Source organism: Simochromis diagramma, unplaced genomic scaffold (genome assembly GCF_900408965.1).
Source record: "Simochromis diagramma unplaced genomic scaffold, fSimDia1.1 OVJJ01000205.1, whole genome shotgun sequence".
NCBI lineage: Eukaryota > Metazoa > Chordata > Actinopteri > Cichliformes > Cichlidae > Simochromis > Simochromis diagramma.
Window position 1 is genome coordinate 10,169,883 of NW_024386782.1, and position 15,996 is coordinate 10,185,878.

The 15,996-nt window shown below is 41.4% G+C and overlaps 1 protein-coding gene across 5 annotated transcripts in view; it reads right to left on the reverse strand.

Moving 5' to 3' along the window:
- Positions 1–15,588, reverse strand: part of per2 (period circadian clock 2) — a 33,465-nt gene extending 17,877 nt beyond the window's left edge. For 3 of the 5 annotated variants that reach the window (XM_040021701.1, XM_040021699.1, XM_040021697.1), the window contains exons 1-2: positions 15,397–15,588; positions 7,900–8,464 (exon numbers count right to left, since the gene is read on the reverse strand). In XM_040021701.1, the coding sequence (XP_039877635.1) occupies positions 7,900–8,348 (449 nt within the window). In that variant the 5' untranslated portion in view covers positions 8,349–8,464; positions 15,397–15,588. Of the gene's footprint in view, positions 1–7,899; positions 8,465–15,392 lie in introns of all 5 variants that reach the window. The other 2 variants (XM_040021698.1, XM_040021700.1) reach the window with 2 other exon arrangements.
- Positions 15,589–15,996: the final 408 nt, after the last annotated feature.

The following is a 15,996-nucleotide window of genomic DNA, read 5'->3' on the forward strand; positions in this document are numbered from 1 at the left end:
ATAGTTGCTCATTTCCTGTGCCCACTTTTATTTTTACTTCCCACCTTATCTCATTGTCTTGATTTCATTCAGCTGTGTCTTGTTGCCCTCCTGTTTCCACTTCCCCGATTACCTCGTTATGCATAAATAGTCATGCCTTCCTCTCAGTCTCTGGCTCAACATCTGTTATGCTTCTCAGTGTGTGGTCCCGTGCACAATTCTGTGATTACTCTGGATAAAACGGTGTGCTTTTTTTCCCCCTCCTCGGTCCGTCTTCTGTATCTTGTGTTACAGCCCTAATTCTGCACAACCTGATGTCGACTGATGCATCTATACTGTACATGTATGACCCAAGGTGTTAACCTACAAGCTTAACACTACACTAATACAATAAAATCAACAGCGCTCGAGGACACTGACTCACTATCATGCAGCTTACTGTATATAACAAGCTTACCTGGCCAAGAATAGAAATAACCTTTACAAATAGCCTCTCCAAGCACAGGTGAGTCTCTAATTCTGCTAAATATAGACTCCAGCACCCACAGCTGGTTTTAGATTGGACAGATTGAGCATGTATTAGTGTGTGAGACTTAGAAAGTGTTTTTGAAAGCAGGCTAGATTGCAAAGGAGCACTTACTAAGTCTGTGTGCCACTCTCTGAGCACCGCAGTACATAGTTCATTTTAGTTTCCACATGGATGTTGGCAGTAATTAGAACCTGAGCTGTGTCGCAATTTTATTATTATTCTGAGTTAGCTTCAGATCGTGCTCCATGAAGGACTCAAAGGTATCAAATATTTTCAATGAAAAAAGCTGTCAGTGCTCAAATTTCCATGCCAATGTAAAAAAGTGAAGCTAATTTTGTGCAAAAAGTACTCAAGTACAAGTATCTCAAAGGTGTAATCAGTTATTTTCCAGTGACACAATATTTGAAATAGACAGCATTGGTGTAAATAATTTACCTAATAACATTTTATTCTTTAGACCCTTGGTGGGTTTTTTGTTTTTTTACTACAACATGCACCTATTACACTTTGATGCTGCATATATGCATTTTTAAAACCCTCTTTTTCTGAATGACCTACATAAATATATGTGTGTCAGCTGGTATTGGTCTGTCACAGATTAACTGGTATCACACCACAGTGCAGGCAGCAAGTAATCAGTCAATCCTACTATATTTGTATAGTACCTCCAAAGCAGGTTAGTGCAGTTCAAAGTACTTCACAGAAGACTGACGTGGAAATTAAGGCAGGACCAGGAGTAATAAAACCTCACAAATATGATGCAATAATAAATTTAAGAGTAAGCTACCAAAAAGTTCATCTCACCATCATTTTCCCATTTGACTATAACTCTATTAGTATATTATATGCATTAATACATACAAACACAGTATTGTTAATGTTAGGGAATGAAAAAGGAAAATATATAATGTAAATATTTAGTATTTCACCACACTAGTATCTTCAAAAGCACCAGTATGTTTCTGTGCAATTTGCAGGCACCAGAACACCAAGCTGTACCAAAGAAAAGGATATCAAAAGGCAGCAAAAAATAAAATAAATGTACTCATTGATACTTTTTTGACCAATTTGATTTAAAGATAAGAGCACCTGTTCTGTTGCAACACTACAAAGTCAGAACATAAACAAAGCAGCCAGTCCACTGCACGTATTAGCCAATAAGCTTGTCTAAAGACTATTAACAGCTGTCTGAGAAACTAACTCACCTGAGCTACAACTCAGCAAGCTACTATGAATAACCTCCTTACCTGACTAAGAATAGAAAACATCTTTACGAACAGCCTCTCCAAACACAAATAGGAGTCTAATCCTGTCAAATATAGCCTTCAGTACTCAGAAATACAACAGCTGGTTTTAGACTGTACATACTGACCATGTATTTGCGTTGAGCAGCCTAATTGTGGTAGTAAGTCTGTAGGTCGTTTAAACTAGTTACAATAAGAGCGTGCTCAAAGAGGCTAGTCTGCAGCAGGGACACAAGGTGCAGGGCAATGCCATCCTGTTTAATTAGGAACTGCACAATGACTGTGGTTTTCTTATGTTTCACTGACATGAATAAGGCCAGCGTAAGTGGGCCTAAAAGCAGGTTTTAAAATGAACAGTTCTTTACATGAATGAATATAAGTGGAAAACAACCCCAGTTTGGGCTTTCTGGGCCAAACTGAGCCAATCCTGTTTAAGGTTCAGAGTATTAATGGAAAAAGAAGTCACATTTCTGCAGCAGGTGTTAAAACAGATTTATCTGCATGTTTGTTTAAAATGTAACATAATGGTCCAAAACCACAGAACTGTATTTTCTACTATGTACATACTGGCAAAAGTTAATTCAGATGAAATGTCAATTTTTAATCATTTCACCCTTTTATTTCCCCCTGAGTAGTTGCTGAATAACTAACAGCCAAACTATTGTCAAAAATGACTAATTTAAATCTGGCCACCGTTAAATTAATTGTTTTAACAGGTCAAAGTCACAAACATAATCAAGTTTAGTGATTACAGATTAGGCAGCTGCAAAGAAGCAACTCACATGTTCTACTAGGTAAACTAACTGCTTGACAACTCAGTCCTGTGGCTTGGAGGAGATCAAAATAATGGCTTCAGTTACCGATCGGAAAGGGCAGCAAGGTAAAGTGATGAAAATATTACAAGTGTGGTGTCCACTTTAATGGATGATCATTTTTCTTTAGGTGGGTCTTTGCTGGGATGCAATGGTAAACACCATGTACTCTTAGTAACAGGTTGTAGTGGGTGGTGTTACCTCATACAGACTTATTTAAAACTACTACTTTCTGTACAGGCTTTGTTCTCCCTACCTTTTATGAGGTTTTCTTCCAGGTGCTCTGACTTCCTCCCACAGGCTAAACATTTTAGGCTAATTTGTGATTGTAAATTGGCTGTAGGTGTGAAAGTGAGCATGTGCGATTGTCTGGATCTCTGTGTTAGACCAGGGAAGTACCATGTCTCATCTCACTCAAAGTGATCTGGGACAGGCTCCAGATGAACACACAGTGAGAGGGAGAGACAGAGCAAACAGTATCCTGGCAAAGGCAGAGAGGAAGAAAGGGACAGAGAGCGAGAGAGGAGAAAGCAACCCAGAGGAAGCAGAGATCGTAACTTGGAGTATGGATCATTAAATTCCACAATTAACTTAAACTTCAACATGTTTATTATTAATTAGTTTTTGGGAGTGATTTAATGCCCACTGCCCATGGGTACAAAGAGACTGATATTAGTTTTCCAACAAACACTGGGGCATATTGGCATTTGTGTGCTAGTTTAGCTCACTGGGTAGAGCAGATGACCTATATTCTGTAAGGCTAACGCAGAGACCTTGGGTTGAATCTGCTATTTGCGGTGTCTTTTCTGGCTCTTTCTTCCAGCTTTTCTGTCCTTTCTCCACTGTCATATCTCAAAGAAGGCTAAAAAGTTCAAGATAAATATGTATAAACTGTCAAATATCAGTGGTGCACTGCACTGTATCCGCTATGAGATACTGACTCACCTGAACTATAACTCTGCAAGCTGCTATGAATAACCTCATCACTTGGCTAAGAATAGAAAACATATTATTTACAAAGAGTCTGTCCAAACACGATTAGAGTCCAATTCTGTCAAACATTGCCTTCGGAAATGCAACAGCTGGTTTTAGACTGTACAGAGTGACCATGCGTTAGTGTCGACACGCTGATTCACAATGTGGCTCTAACTCTGAGTTATTTCAATTAGTTAAAAAAAAAAAAAGAGGCTCAAAGAGACTTTAATTTTTACACTGTGCACCAGAGACAGGAGGTGATGATCAGGGTGAGGCGGTCTTGTTTAAACTGCAGAGCGACAAATTTTTATGCGCGTTTGAGAGACATAAATAACCCAGGGAAGCCATAACACAGGTAAGTTTACACTGCAGTGCGCTTAAAATCAGTGGCTCGTTCTCTACGACGACTATAAAGCTATATGAACTATATGAATAGTGAGAAAAGACAACAAGAAATGTGAATTAAAATTTTGATTTTCTTTTTTAGGGAGTTGATTAAAATAGCAGTGTACAAGTGATATCCAGTTCTGGCACTACATGGTAATTATTTCTACAGAGGAGTATGCAGACGTGACGCACGTACTCCTACACAGAGAGTGATTGTAGGGATGCAATTTTCTATTCAGAGCCTTTTGTCAAACAGTTATTCATTCACTGATAGCTGTGCAGATTCTTTATATAGTTAAACTATTTAGTCCAAAGAAATATATTTTAGACCCATTTCTGACTGACTTCCTCTTTGGAGTACTGATGGAAAGTAAATATCTTTACAAACGGAGATTTTTAACCTTTTTATGTCTAAAATCCTGCATACATACATGGAAACACCTGTCCACACTAAGCGATAAATACTTATAAAATATATCTTTTATATCTTTCATATTGGTGCATTTTGATACATGTCCTACACATTTGATGCACTGTGATCCAGAGTTGTTAAAGACTAAAACGTGAACCCGTTTCTTACTTTGGACTTTCCCTTCCTTCAAATCTGCGTGCTGGCTTATCTCTGTATGTCTGGCAGATATAAATCTCGACAGAAATGTTAAAAGCTGAAGAACTGGTGGCAGTCATCCACGCTCGCTAAAATGTGGGGCTGTTAACTGAGTTACATCAGCCGACAAAGATTTACTTTTTCTCAGAAGACATTTTGACTTGTCGCAGGAGAAAAAGGACAGGTGACATAACAGTGGCTCTTCTGGATTTGGCTGTACGAATAATTTCACACCTATGCTTTTAAAGGTCAAATGTCTGCTCCTACTCTAACACATATAACACTATTACTTGAAGTACATTCTCCTCCTTGCTTCACTCTCGAGCATCACAGGTGGATAAAGTGGGATATTAAAGGGGAAAATTGAAGGATACTCCTGCAGATCTCACAACATGAAACTGTCTAACAGACCAGTGATGGACCTGAGCCTGGAGCTACAGGCTCAGAGAGAGTATAGTGTGTATTTATTCATTAACTGCTTTTACTTTTGTCCCCTTTTCATTAATTTTTTGCTTCAGTGTATTAGAAGCATGATTTGACTTGAGTTCTTACTCTTTACACAAAATATGGGGTGAAATACCAGCCACTTAAGTAGGTGCACATGATAACCTGCCTGTTCGTGCAAATATCTAATCAGCCAATCACCAGGTCAAAGCTTTAGACATGCAGACATGGTCAAGATAATCTGCAGAGGTTCAAAGCAAACATCACAAAGTGGAAAAAAGGTGTTGTAAGTGACTTTAAATGTGGCATGATTGTTAGTTAGGCTGGTCTGAGTATTACAGAAACTGCTGATCAGCTGGGATTTTTCCACACAATCATCTCTAGAGTTTATAGATAATGGTCAAAAAAGAGAAAATAATCAGTGAGCAGCAGATCTCTGAGTGAAAATTGTTGGTTGATGTCAGAGGACGGCTTCAGCTGATAGGAAGGCAACTATAACTCAAATAAGCACTCATTACCAAGGTATGAAGGCGAATGAATGCACAACACGCTGAACTTTGAAGCAGATTGGTTACAGCAGCAGGTTGCACTCCTGTCAGCTAAGAACGAGAAACTGAGACTCAAATTTGCACGAGGTCACCAAAATTGAACAGAAGGAAAACGACGCCCGTTCTGACAAGTCTCCATTTCTGCTGAGACATTCAGATGATTGGGCCATAATTTGGAGTAAACAAGTGAAACATGAAAGCATGGATCCATCCTGCCTTGTATCAGCGAATCAGGCTGCTGACGGTAAATTGTGGGGAATATTTCCTTGGTACACTTTTGGCTGCTTAGCATCAACTGAGTATCATTTAAATACCACAGCCAACCTGAATACACAAAGCTGAAATCATCTCACACTGGTTTCTTGAACGTAACAATAAGTTCACTGTACTCAAACGACGTCCACAATCACCAGATCTTAGTGCGATAGAGCACCTTTGGTAAGTTGGTATCCATATCATGGATGTGAGGCTGACAACTCTGCAGCAAATGTGTGATGCCGCCGTGTCACTAAGGACCAAAATGTCCAACCCCCTTTTGTCACTTAAATTTTGCTATTTAAATGAGGAAGGTGAATGAGAAAGAGCAACAGATGCAGGTAGCAAGGTACTAAACACAGAGAAAGACGGAGTATTTTTTAAATGCTGAGGAAAAAAAATAGCAAAAAAACTGGTACAAAAGGTTAAAAGTTCAAATAAAGAGAGCGGCGTGAGTAAGAAGAGGGAGGGAAAAAAAGTAATAGCATTTTTTGAGGGAGGGAGCTATTGCGTGCGAGGCGCATATGGACAGGAAGAGGAGCGGTTTTTAAACAAATAAAAAAAAAAACTCCATAGTGAAAAGATCAAGTGAGGTAAGCCAGTCAAGGCTGAAAGTGAGGCAGTATAACGTCAATGCCTTCCACTTGGCCGGCGCCACCCAGTAAACAAAGACAAACATTTTGTTGCCATAGAAATGTCAAGGAGCTGGCGAGCATGACACAACCCATCTGCTATAAAGAGACAGCCAGCCTCCAGTTTTCCTACTGGAAGGAATGGTCGTTTTTATTTTTTCCACTGCTGTAGTCATGCCTTGGGCAGGCTGCACTGCGTCTGAACATTTTTTAAATCATGATGAAGTCACGTCTGCACGTCTGCGGAGAGGCAGGGGATTTTTAACTTTTTTTGTACTTTAGTCATTTAAAGTTTTCTTTGAGAAATGCCGTAACCAACAACTCTTCAGATACTAAGGCTGTGATGTGACTGAACATTAAGTTAAACTTTAAGGTGTGCCGTGGACAGTAAGCAAACATTAACTCTCACTCAGAGTGAGAAAAGTGAACATTAGAACACATCTGTAAACATAAATCCAGAAAAACACACAGCGTGCTACCCTTTAAATTCTCGTGAGGATCATTTTTAAACATAAAGCTGAAACCACCTCACAATTCATGAAAATAGCCTTTATAATTAAACACTAACCACACAGCATCACAGTACAAGTGTTTGCATTTAAACCTGTTTACTCCGGAACGAACAGAAGCGTGGAGCACATGGACGTATCTTGCCAAAACATGTTTTTTGTGTGTCCTACATAGAAAACAGCTCATGTTTATCATGTTGGATTCGTTTATAAAAAGTGCAAAAAACAGACACCAACTGCTCCTAGTATGATTCACTTCTATGCAATGTGAGCTGGCAATGAGATCTAGTTTAGGGAGTGAGAACATGTTTGCAGTGACACTAAATAATGTCAAATTAATCCTCATTTGGCAAAAGTCCCAATGTAACATTTTATGACAAACAGGATGTGTACAATTACATTTCAATTGGGCTTCTGGGGCGAAGAGCACGACAGCCATCACTGAAGCCTTGGTTCACTCACTCATCTACATGCATTAGCCAATGGGGGCGGATGCATCAGCTGCTGCTAACTGCATTTATTATGACTGTGACATGTTGATGGTCAATTTTTATGCCGATTGTTGTCACTCATTAGCAAAGGTCAAACGTAACTACGTAAGAGGAAAAAGGAAAGAGCATAAATAACCCAGCACAGTTTTTCCCATGAGGAAAGCTGGTGTTATCTTCGGATTGGCATTTTTGGCATTTTCTTTTTTTATCTAATGGGGTCTTGAAAAAACATTTATCAGCTGCTGCGGTAATTTGTAAGCACAGACACAGACTGCTGTGATCATTCTTTTTGTTGAACTACCTGCAGATTCCCGAGATAGCAACCTCGGGTCTTGACCCCATTTATTATCTCCTACTGCTGGCTTGTCAGACCAGCCAAAGACTTGTCAAAGACGCAGTACTTTGGTTGATTGTGTGTATGTGCTACTATGCAAACACGAAGAGCAACCCTCATAATGGTTTTATCAGTCCCACAACCACCACTGACCTCTTATTGCTCTCAGAGGATTCAAGCAGTGCCGAGTCCTTGCTGTTGCCGGTGGAGCTTCCCATCGACTCGTGGCCGTTGCTGTCGTTTCCATGACTTTCATTGCCGTGGCTTTCATTGCCGTGTGATTCGGTCCCACTCCCGCTCGATCCGCTACTCTTCATCTCCACATCCTCCTCAGGTAGTGACCGAGAGCGAGCGTTCTTGCGATGGTTGTCTGGTGAAGCGGGAGGGTCCTGACCGCTGCTGTCGCTGCCCTCAGAAGGGAGGCCCAGGTCAGGCCTACCTTGGCTGAAGGCACCCATACGGTGCAGCTGTGCCATGGAGCTGCACCCTGGGTCCCCCCTTGGGATAGAATTGCATGAAGTGGACGCTCTGCAACCCAAGGCTCCATCCTGATCTTCCAAACCTGGGAAGCAGTAGGGCTTGGAGTCTGAATCTTCTGACATCAGGAGATCTACGCAGGCCTTGTTCCAGGTTAGTTTACTAGATGATAAAAAAAAACCCAATCACCCCATTTTTACAAGGGTAATAGCCGAGGGAAATAAAGAAGAAGTGGACTGATCTGCGGAGAGAAAGAGAGTACGCATGTTAGTAATGAAGTAAAACTTGTCCATTCCACATTTTATGACTGCATTATATGTAAATAAATGGGTAATATATGATGGAATGAAGTGATAGTGGAAAAAAAAAACCCTGAGTCAACTAAGTTTTGATGTGCTATTATATTATTGTTAATACCAACAGAAATTGAATTCAATAGATGCCTGGGTGAAGTAAGGTCAGTCAAACACATGCTTGCGAGATTGGTCAGGATTACTCCAAACCATATGCAATTTGCATTTAATTAGTCAAAACATAAAGAACCCACCAGCATTTCATTTGCAGACAACAACAACGTATTTTTAAAAAGTCTTTGAGACACAAATCAATGCTGCGCCCATCCTTCAAAAAGCTGTCTCGTCTTTGCCTGGTGTGAAATCAGAGCACATTGTGCTCTTTGACCCCTGACCTGTGAAGAGCCCTGCAGATTCTTCTCTGATGTACTGTAAAAATGGCTCTCTGGTACAGACAGCGTGGCCTTTAAGAACAGCAGGCCTGTCCCATGTGAGCCCTCCAACCCTTTCAAAGGATCTTTCACTCTGGGACACATGAAACACCAGACAAGCTGAATGCCATCATACACTGCAGGCCAGCAGTGACGGGGCTTTGGCCTGTTTTCTGTGGTTTTTTGACAAACTGTGCAAAACCTGTGCTCTGTTAAATAATGATGCAGTACAAAAGCCAGATTCCCAAATACTGGTGGTTGGAATTACTTCTGGTTACAGTAAGTGACGCAGAGCTCGGTGAGAACATCAACAGTGTCGTGTTTGGAGTAAACAAGAAAAGGCCATGGTGATGGCTATGATCAGAAGAAGCGGCTAAAAGTTTTTTCCCTCAACAGGCCGTTTCTGGAAATTGATTTATCAGCAGCGAAACTCTTTCTAAAGGGCAGCACTTTGAATCACAGCTAAAGACTGGAAATTTACAAGAGAATTTGCACAGTCAAATCAGTCAGGTGAGAACCTTTGTGAGAGTCACGTGTACGACATGTCCAAGACCAAATGGTAAAAAAGGCAGATTAAAAAGGCAGTATGTGCTGCTTCACTCTGTAATGATACAGAATTAAACTAATTACGCACAGTGATGCAGTGTAACCCATGGTTTGTATGATTGCTTTGGTGTGCAAGTACTTTTCACTAAACTAAGTTCAAATATTGTTTTTTTTTTTTCCTTTTAGTCAAAGAAAGATGAATGTTCCCAAAACATATATTCAAACTTGAGATTTACAGTCATTCAAATAAAATCTTATCAGTCACTCAGTTCTGTTTCTGGGCAGCATGTTGAAGTTAAAGCCACACTGTGCCCGTGTTTAACCTCTAGTCTTGGATGCCTTCCAGGAATAATCTCCCTCGTCACTAGAATGCCTTTCCCCAGCCGTGCAATGGAAAATGTCTATATTCTCCTCAGCCTGAAGACACACGGCAGCTCTATGCCCTCCTTAAGTCAGTAAGCCCTGGAAGCAGAAGTGGATTTAGCCTCACAGAGTTAGCTTTTCAACGTCAAGCCCATAGAAGTGCAACGACTTTTACGTAGGCACGTGTTTGGATGTCACTAATGTTTGTTGTCTATTGATCTGGTAATAACCTGTTTGAAAGGTGTGTGTGTGTACAGTATGTGACAAAAAAGTTGCTGGCTTGACAAAAATGTGTTTTTCATGTTGTTTCGGAAGGGTTTTTAAAACTGTAGATTTGTCCTACTTTCTACTCACGTTGCACCTGATCGATAAGTTCGACCATCATCTGTTTGTCTTTTACTTAAAATAGAACACAGGTCAAATTAGACAGAATGACTGACAAGAATTGAGCAAGCGCAGAGGGATTTGATACTTTTCTTAAAGCACGATACAACTAAAAACACAAGGACCACACAAGCAGCGCGACTCAGTTTCTCAAATTCACACAAAAATATTATTAAAGTTACGAAAAAAAGAAAAGAAAACAGAAAAATTTGGCTCATTGAGCAGTTTAGAGTTCAAGTCGAAGGTTGCAACACTGACCTCTTGACTTTGCATTAAAAACGTTATCACTTACTAAACTTTTATTGCATGTGTGCACGTGATTGTCTGCAAATCAGGCTGGCCCATCGATTGCGCAACATCACACAGTCATCCTTACTTTGTCAAGGGTACTGAGGCATTTGCATTAATAATGAGCAGATCTGTTGGCCTTTTCAAATGGCAGAAAGCAGTTGGCAGTCAGCAGCCTGCATATCCCTGACATGCTGTGAAGTAGGCATATTCTCTCTGTGAACTGGGTCAACGTACAGCCAAATAATAGGGACAATTAAGACAAGTGAGCAACTTGTGTTGTAGTTTTTAGACTGCTTGGCAAGCTTAACTGGAGCAGTGAGTTTGGCAATGACTTGTCATCGCTGCAAAGTGAGATGAGCTTTGTGGCTTTTTTTTCAGTCTTTCCTTTCCACACAAAAAGTCCATCATGATGCACAGCAGACATTATAAATGAAAGAGTTTGTTAAACCCAACATAGTGTACATACTGAACATTCTTCACTGACCGCTGACCGGTTCATTTTAGTTAAATGGATGGGGATTTTGGCAGGCGCTGCTGCAGAAGCAAAAAATGCAAAAGCAAGTCTGGTCCAAAGTTGAAGAGCTGACTGGCAATGTTTCTAACATTCACAAAGTCCAGGAGTTCGCACTGGTTGCCAACTACCTACCAAACATTGACCTCTATCGCTCATTATCATGCCAGTTGGCTCAATACCAGCAGACAGTCGGTTGAGAAAGATACTAAGAGAGACGGTTACCAAACACGAGCAGGATCAGATACTTAGAAAAGCTAAGAGAGAGAAAGTTCATCCATCCTCAAAAATATTCTCCTTGGACTAGATGGACTGCTTTAACTGTCTGTTCTTCACTTTGTTAGGTATTCAACTGCTTCTTAATGCAAATATCTAATCAGCCAATAACATAAGAGAAGCTCGATGCATACCGGCGTGTCGACATCGTCAAGACAACCTGCTGAAGTTCAAACCGAGCATCAGAATTGGGGAGCAAAGGTGATTTAAGTGACTTTGAGCATAACACATTGTTGGCGCCAGACTGACTGCTCAAGGATTTGCAGATAGTGGTCCAAAAACAGACAGTTTCCAGTGAGCTGCAGTTATCTGGGTGAAATTACCTCGCTGATGCCAAAGCTCAGAGGGGAATGGCCAGACTGCTTTGAGCTGGTTTGAAAGGCAACATTTAGCTCAAATAACAACTTGTTACAACCAAAGTATACAGAAGAGCAGTCATGAAGTCAATGGGCTACAGCAGCAGAAGAGCACACTGAACACCACTCCTGTCATCTAAGAGCAGAAACTGAGGTGGTGGTGTAAAGAATGTGAAAGCATTTTTGTTTTTGTTTGCTTTTTGGATCAAGGCCCCCATAAAATACACTCCATCAAATTCTTATTTGGATGGAAGGCTAAGAATGTGAACAGAGACCTGTCACATGTCTGAAAGTAGGCTACATAGTACATGATGGTCCAGCAATGACAATCCAAGCTACTCTGGCAACACTGGGAAGTTTATGTAATTTATTGCTCTACACTACACTATTTTGTTTATGGAAGCTGAGGACTTACTCAAAATAGATCCCCCTCTCTAATTTTTATTTGCGTAAAAGACAATTAACAAGAAAGAGTCAATAAACCCATGCAATAAAAGTCATTAACGGTGGTTCATTTTCAGCATTTACTCTTGGCCCACCACCTGTTAATCGTTTCTCAAAAAAGCCCATGGATGTCCGTTTCTTCTCTGTAGTCAAGGTTACCCGAGGCCACTTCAGCATCTTTGATTGTTCCTTTTTTCCTGTCATTAACTGGGTCTTTTCCATCCAGTTGAGCTGCCAAGGAAGCAGAGGAGAGAACGAAATGGATTTCCTGTTGCCCAGTAAGAAACTAATCATCATTTTTAACTGGGTAAGCTCGCAGGGACCTTGACCCATACTCGTCCCTCACGTGACATTTGTGCAGGGTTATCTTTTGGTTATCTTTCACCAGCTTTGCATAATCAATACACACGGGCAGTGACACTATTAAGCGTGAGTTACGATGCAGTTCTTGTCAAAGGAAGCGGTCAGGAAGCCTTTATATCCTCCACTGAGGTAAGCAGAAGAGGTAACAGGTGACAAACAAGGTAAGATCAGAAACATAACGCAATTACAGCCTCTGTATTAGCAAATCTTCGCCAACACTTTCAATCCATTTAATGCAATCAGATGGTCGTTCTTCCGGGAACACGATGCTCACTTGGCCTTTCTGAATCTTCAAGGACAAAATGTCCCATTTAGAGCTTAAAACGTTAAAACTAAGGTTGTAATTAAGGTGGCAAATTAAGATTTGATTACATGTGTTCAGCCCCCTGAATCTATTCATCTCTCTAGTCATCACCGCAGTTTTCCTAGACGGCTGGAAAAACAGACTGTCTGCAACATATTTCCAGATAACCTTGGTCCTTCTTAGAGTTTTTTTCTGTTTTGTTGCTGGTCTTATTCAGAGTTACCAGAAATATTAAAACCTCCTGCTGCTGACTTAAAAAAACCCAACAGACTCATTGTTTAAAAAGTCAAAACTCTTCCATCCTGAGATCCTAACAATAAGACTTAATAAGATCCACTATGTTAGGTACAAATGTCACCGTACTGGTAATACACTGTGAGTACCAGCTGACTTCCAGATGTTTTAACTGCTACCTATACAGGAACCTGAGATTATATCATAATAACTCTCACCAAAAAAACCAAACCATATTACCCATTCCTTACTGCATATCGCATGCTAGACTTGAAATTGAATATGAAAAAGTCCATAAGATCAAAAATGCTCTAGCTTTACAAACAGCTCCATATCAAGCTGTAATTTTATTTCATAACATTCATTGATACTCTGTGCCGTCTGCTCACTACGTTCCCCTTCATGTGATTTTTATGTAATTCATCTTTTCTAGGGGAAATAACCAGCACCAGATTACACAACTGTGCCAAATGAAAGACGTTCTAAGGATTCATTCATAATTAATCTTTACACACCACAACTGCATAATTAATATGTTTATTACACTTTAATTGGACTCAAAACAACTCGTATAACCGCACAGAAGTAGCTGCAGATTTATGTGCATCGTGCAGAAGGAGTCCATTACATTTCCATTATTATCACACAGGCAGTGTTTCTCAAAGTGTTTCTGGCACTCTGCCCCCCTCATGATGTCTGAGAACCTCAGATTCATGGGGTTGCCCTTGAAACAATGATGCAATAATGACTTTAGAAGCTTAATATAAAAAATAAACACCACTTCAAGATATTTGTCCAATGATTTGTTTTTGTAGGCAAAGTTCTTACACCATCATTTGTGTTACCACAAAATTTAACTGCATGTTTAAATTAGCAGATGGAGGCTGAAAAGCCTAATTTCTAAACTACCTATAAGTACTAAAACAGAGGCTAAAGGATTTAGTCTCAAGGAGTCTGAAGTCTTATGGATTTAATGTGGGGGTTTCCACCAGTGTGTGCATGGTGTGTCTTGCACACTTTAATATGATGGTATGTTTTTACTTTAGCGTCTCAGTTCTTACATGCATGCAAAAAAGTGCAAAACAATGACTTGTATGCACCATGACTCCACTCACGTGCAGACATGACTGCAGTCGCTCTTTGGGATTATTTCATAATTCCCTGACCTACATCTGTCCTTGATGACAGCTCAAAAACTTGCTGTAAATAAGACTCGCAGTGCACGCGCGCACACCTGCAGAGACCACCTAAGACTTTCTTTGCTGTAGACCACCAGAGTCCAAGCAGAAAATTCCAACTATTTTCAGCACGACTGCATCAAACTGCTGCACGTTTGCTTTGGCACCTTTCCCTTAGACTGTCCTACAGCACTGTGTGCTTTAAGATGTTTTAACCATTTATCATAACAATAAACTCTGAATGACATATGGTTAAAAAAAGAGAAAGAAATCTGCAAATTCATCTCCTGCTCCACTGCGATTGTGGGCAGGGAGTGCTGTGCCAAGGCAACCGTTCTTATTGCAACAGTAAAACAAAAATGCATAAATGAGATCTCCACTGAGCCCTATTTGCGTCACTCATCTTTCTCCTCCCTCCTCAGTCACAAAGGGCAAGGTGAATACACCCAAATTAAGCCTTCCACGCAGACACTTCTTCCATTAATTATGATCCATATTTGCATGCCGCATTTTTACTTGTCTTTATCCTCTTTTAGCAAAATTAAAAATCAGCATTTACTTTTTTTTTCTCTCCAGTTTCCCTTGTAAGGACTTCTGTTGCTGCTGCTGCTGCTGTTGAAGATGAATGAATGCTTTCATATAAGGATTGTCTCACTGTAGCGAATACCAGCAGCCTGACTCGGCCTATTCAGAAAAGCGTGGCGCACAGCCCAGAGGTTTTCTAATAGGAACTGCGTGTGAACTTCTGCCATGTGCTGCTGCAGTAGCCTCTTTATGTAAGTCGTCAGGAGTTTTCATGTGTCAGTAACACTACAAACAGTGCGCCATATGCGACTCTGCCATCGCTGCCCTATGCATCTCCGCCGCTGTGAAATACCTGCCAGATTAAACCTTTATGTTAAAGGTCCTCTGAGCGCAGGCCACCACCGGTATTTCACCTTAAAGTGCGGCGAGTTTCGTTCCACTCCCGCTGTTACATAGGCACAGCTGGTGTCCCGTTGGAGTCTCCTGACCCCCACGGCAACACACAGTTATGCAACTTTCACCTCCCGCGATCCCACAGCAGAGCCTTTTTACACATTCAGAGCACAGCTGGGTAAAAGTGGAGTCGGCTTCACCCCTACACGTTCTACAACCCGGAGAAGCGCTGCAGCGTCTTACGCACCAAAGAAAGAAAGAAAAGAGAAACTCCCACCAACCTGACAGAAGGCTGATCGTCTTTAGCTCCGGGTGTCTCCGGGAAATAAAGGCTGGCCTCTGGTGTAGTTCTGCGGTTGGATCCGTGCTGCGATGATTAGCGGGTCCCGACAGCCCTGCGTTCGTCTCTCAGCGATGCCCTCTACCCCGTCCTGATTCCCACTCACACCGGGACTCTGCCCTGGATCTCCAGCGCTGGCAGTGACCTCATTTCGACGGCCATCCTCCAGCTCCTTCACTCATTGGCCCACGAACCTGTCGGTCTCTACGTCACGGCGCTCGCATCGAATCAGCGCCAGCCGCCCCCTCACGGGCGGGGGCTCGAACCGCCGCTCCGCACTGTGATTGGTCCCCCCTTATGCCACTCCTTTTATATAAGTGTGTCACCGCTTTCACGTGGAAACCCACGGCTACTGCCGGCGTGAGAGAAGCGAGAGCAAATCACTACGACGCAGCTGCCGGTGAATGAAGCAGTGGCGATGGTTGGCTCACAGCGGCTCAGAGCGGCCGACTGTTATCTAAACGGTTATACAAGTGTGCGTATGACCAATGTGGCTGAAGTGCGCAGTCATTCGCCTAAGCAGAAAAGTTCCTTGACTCTC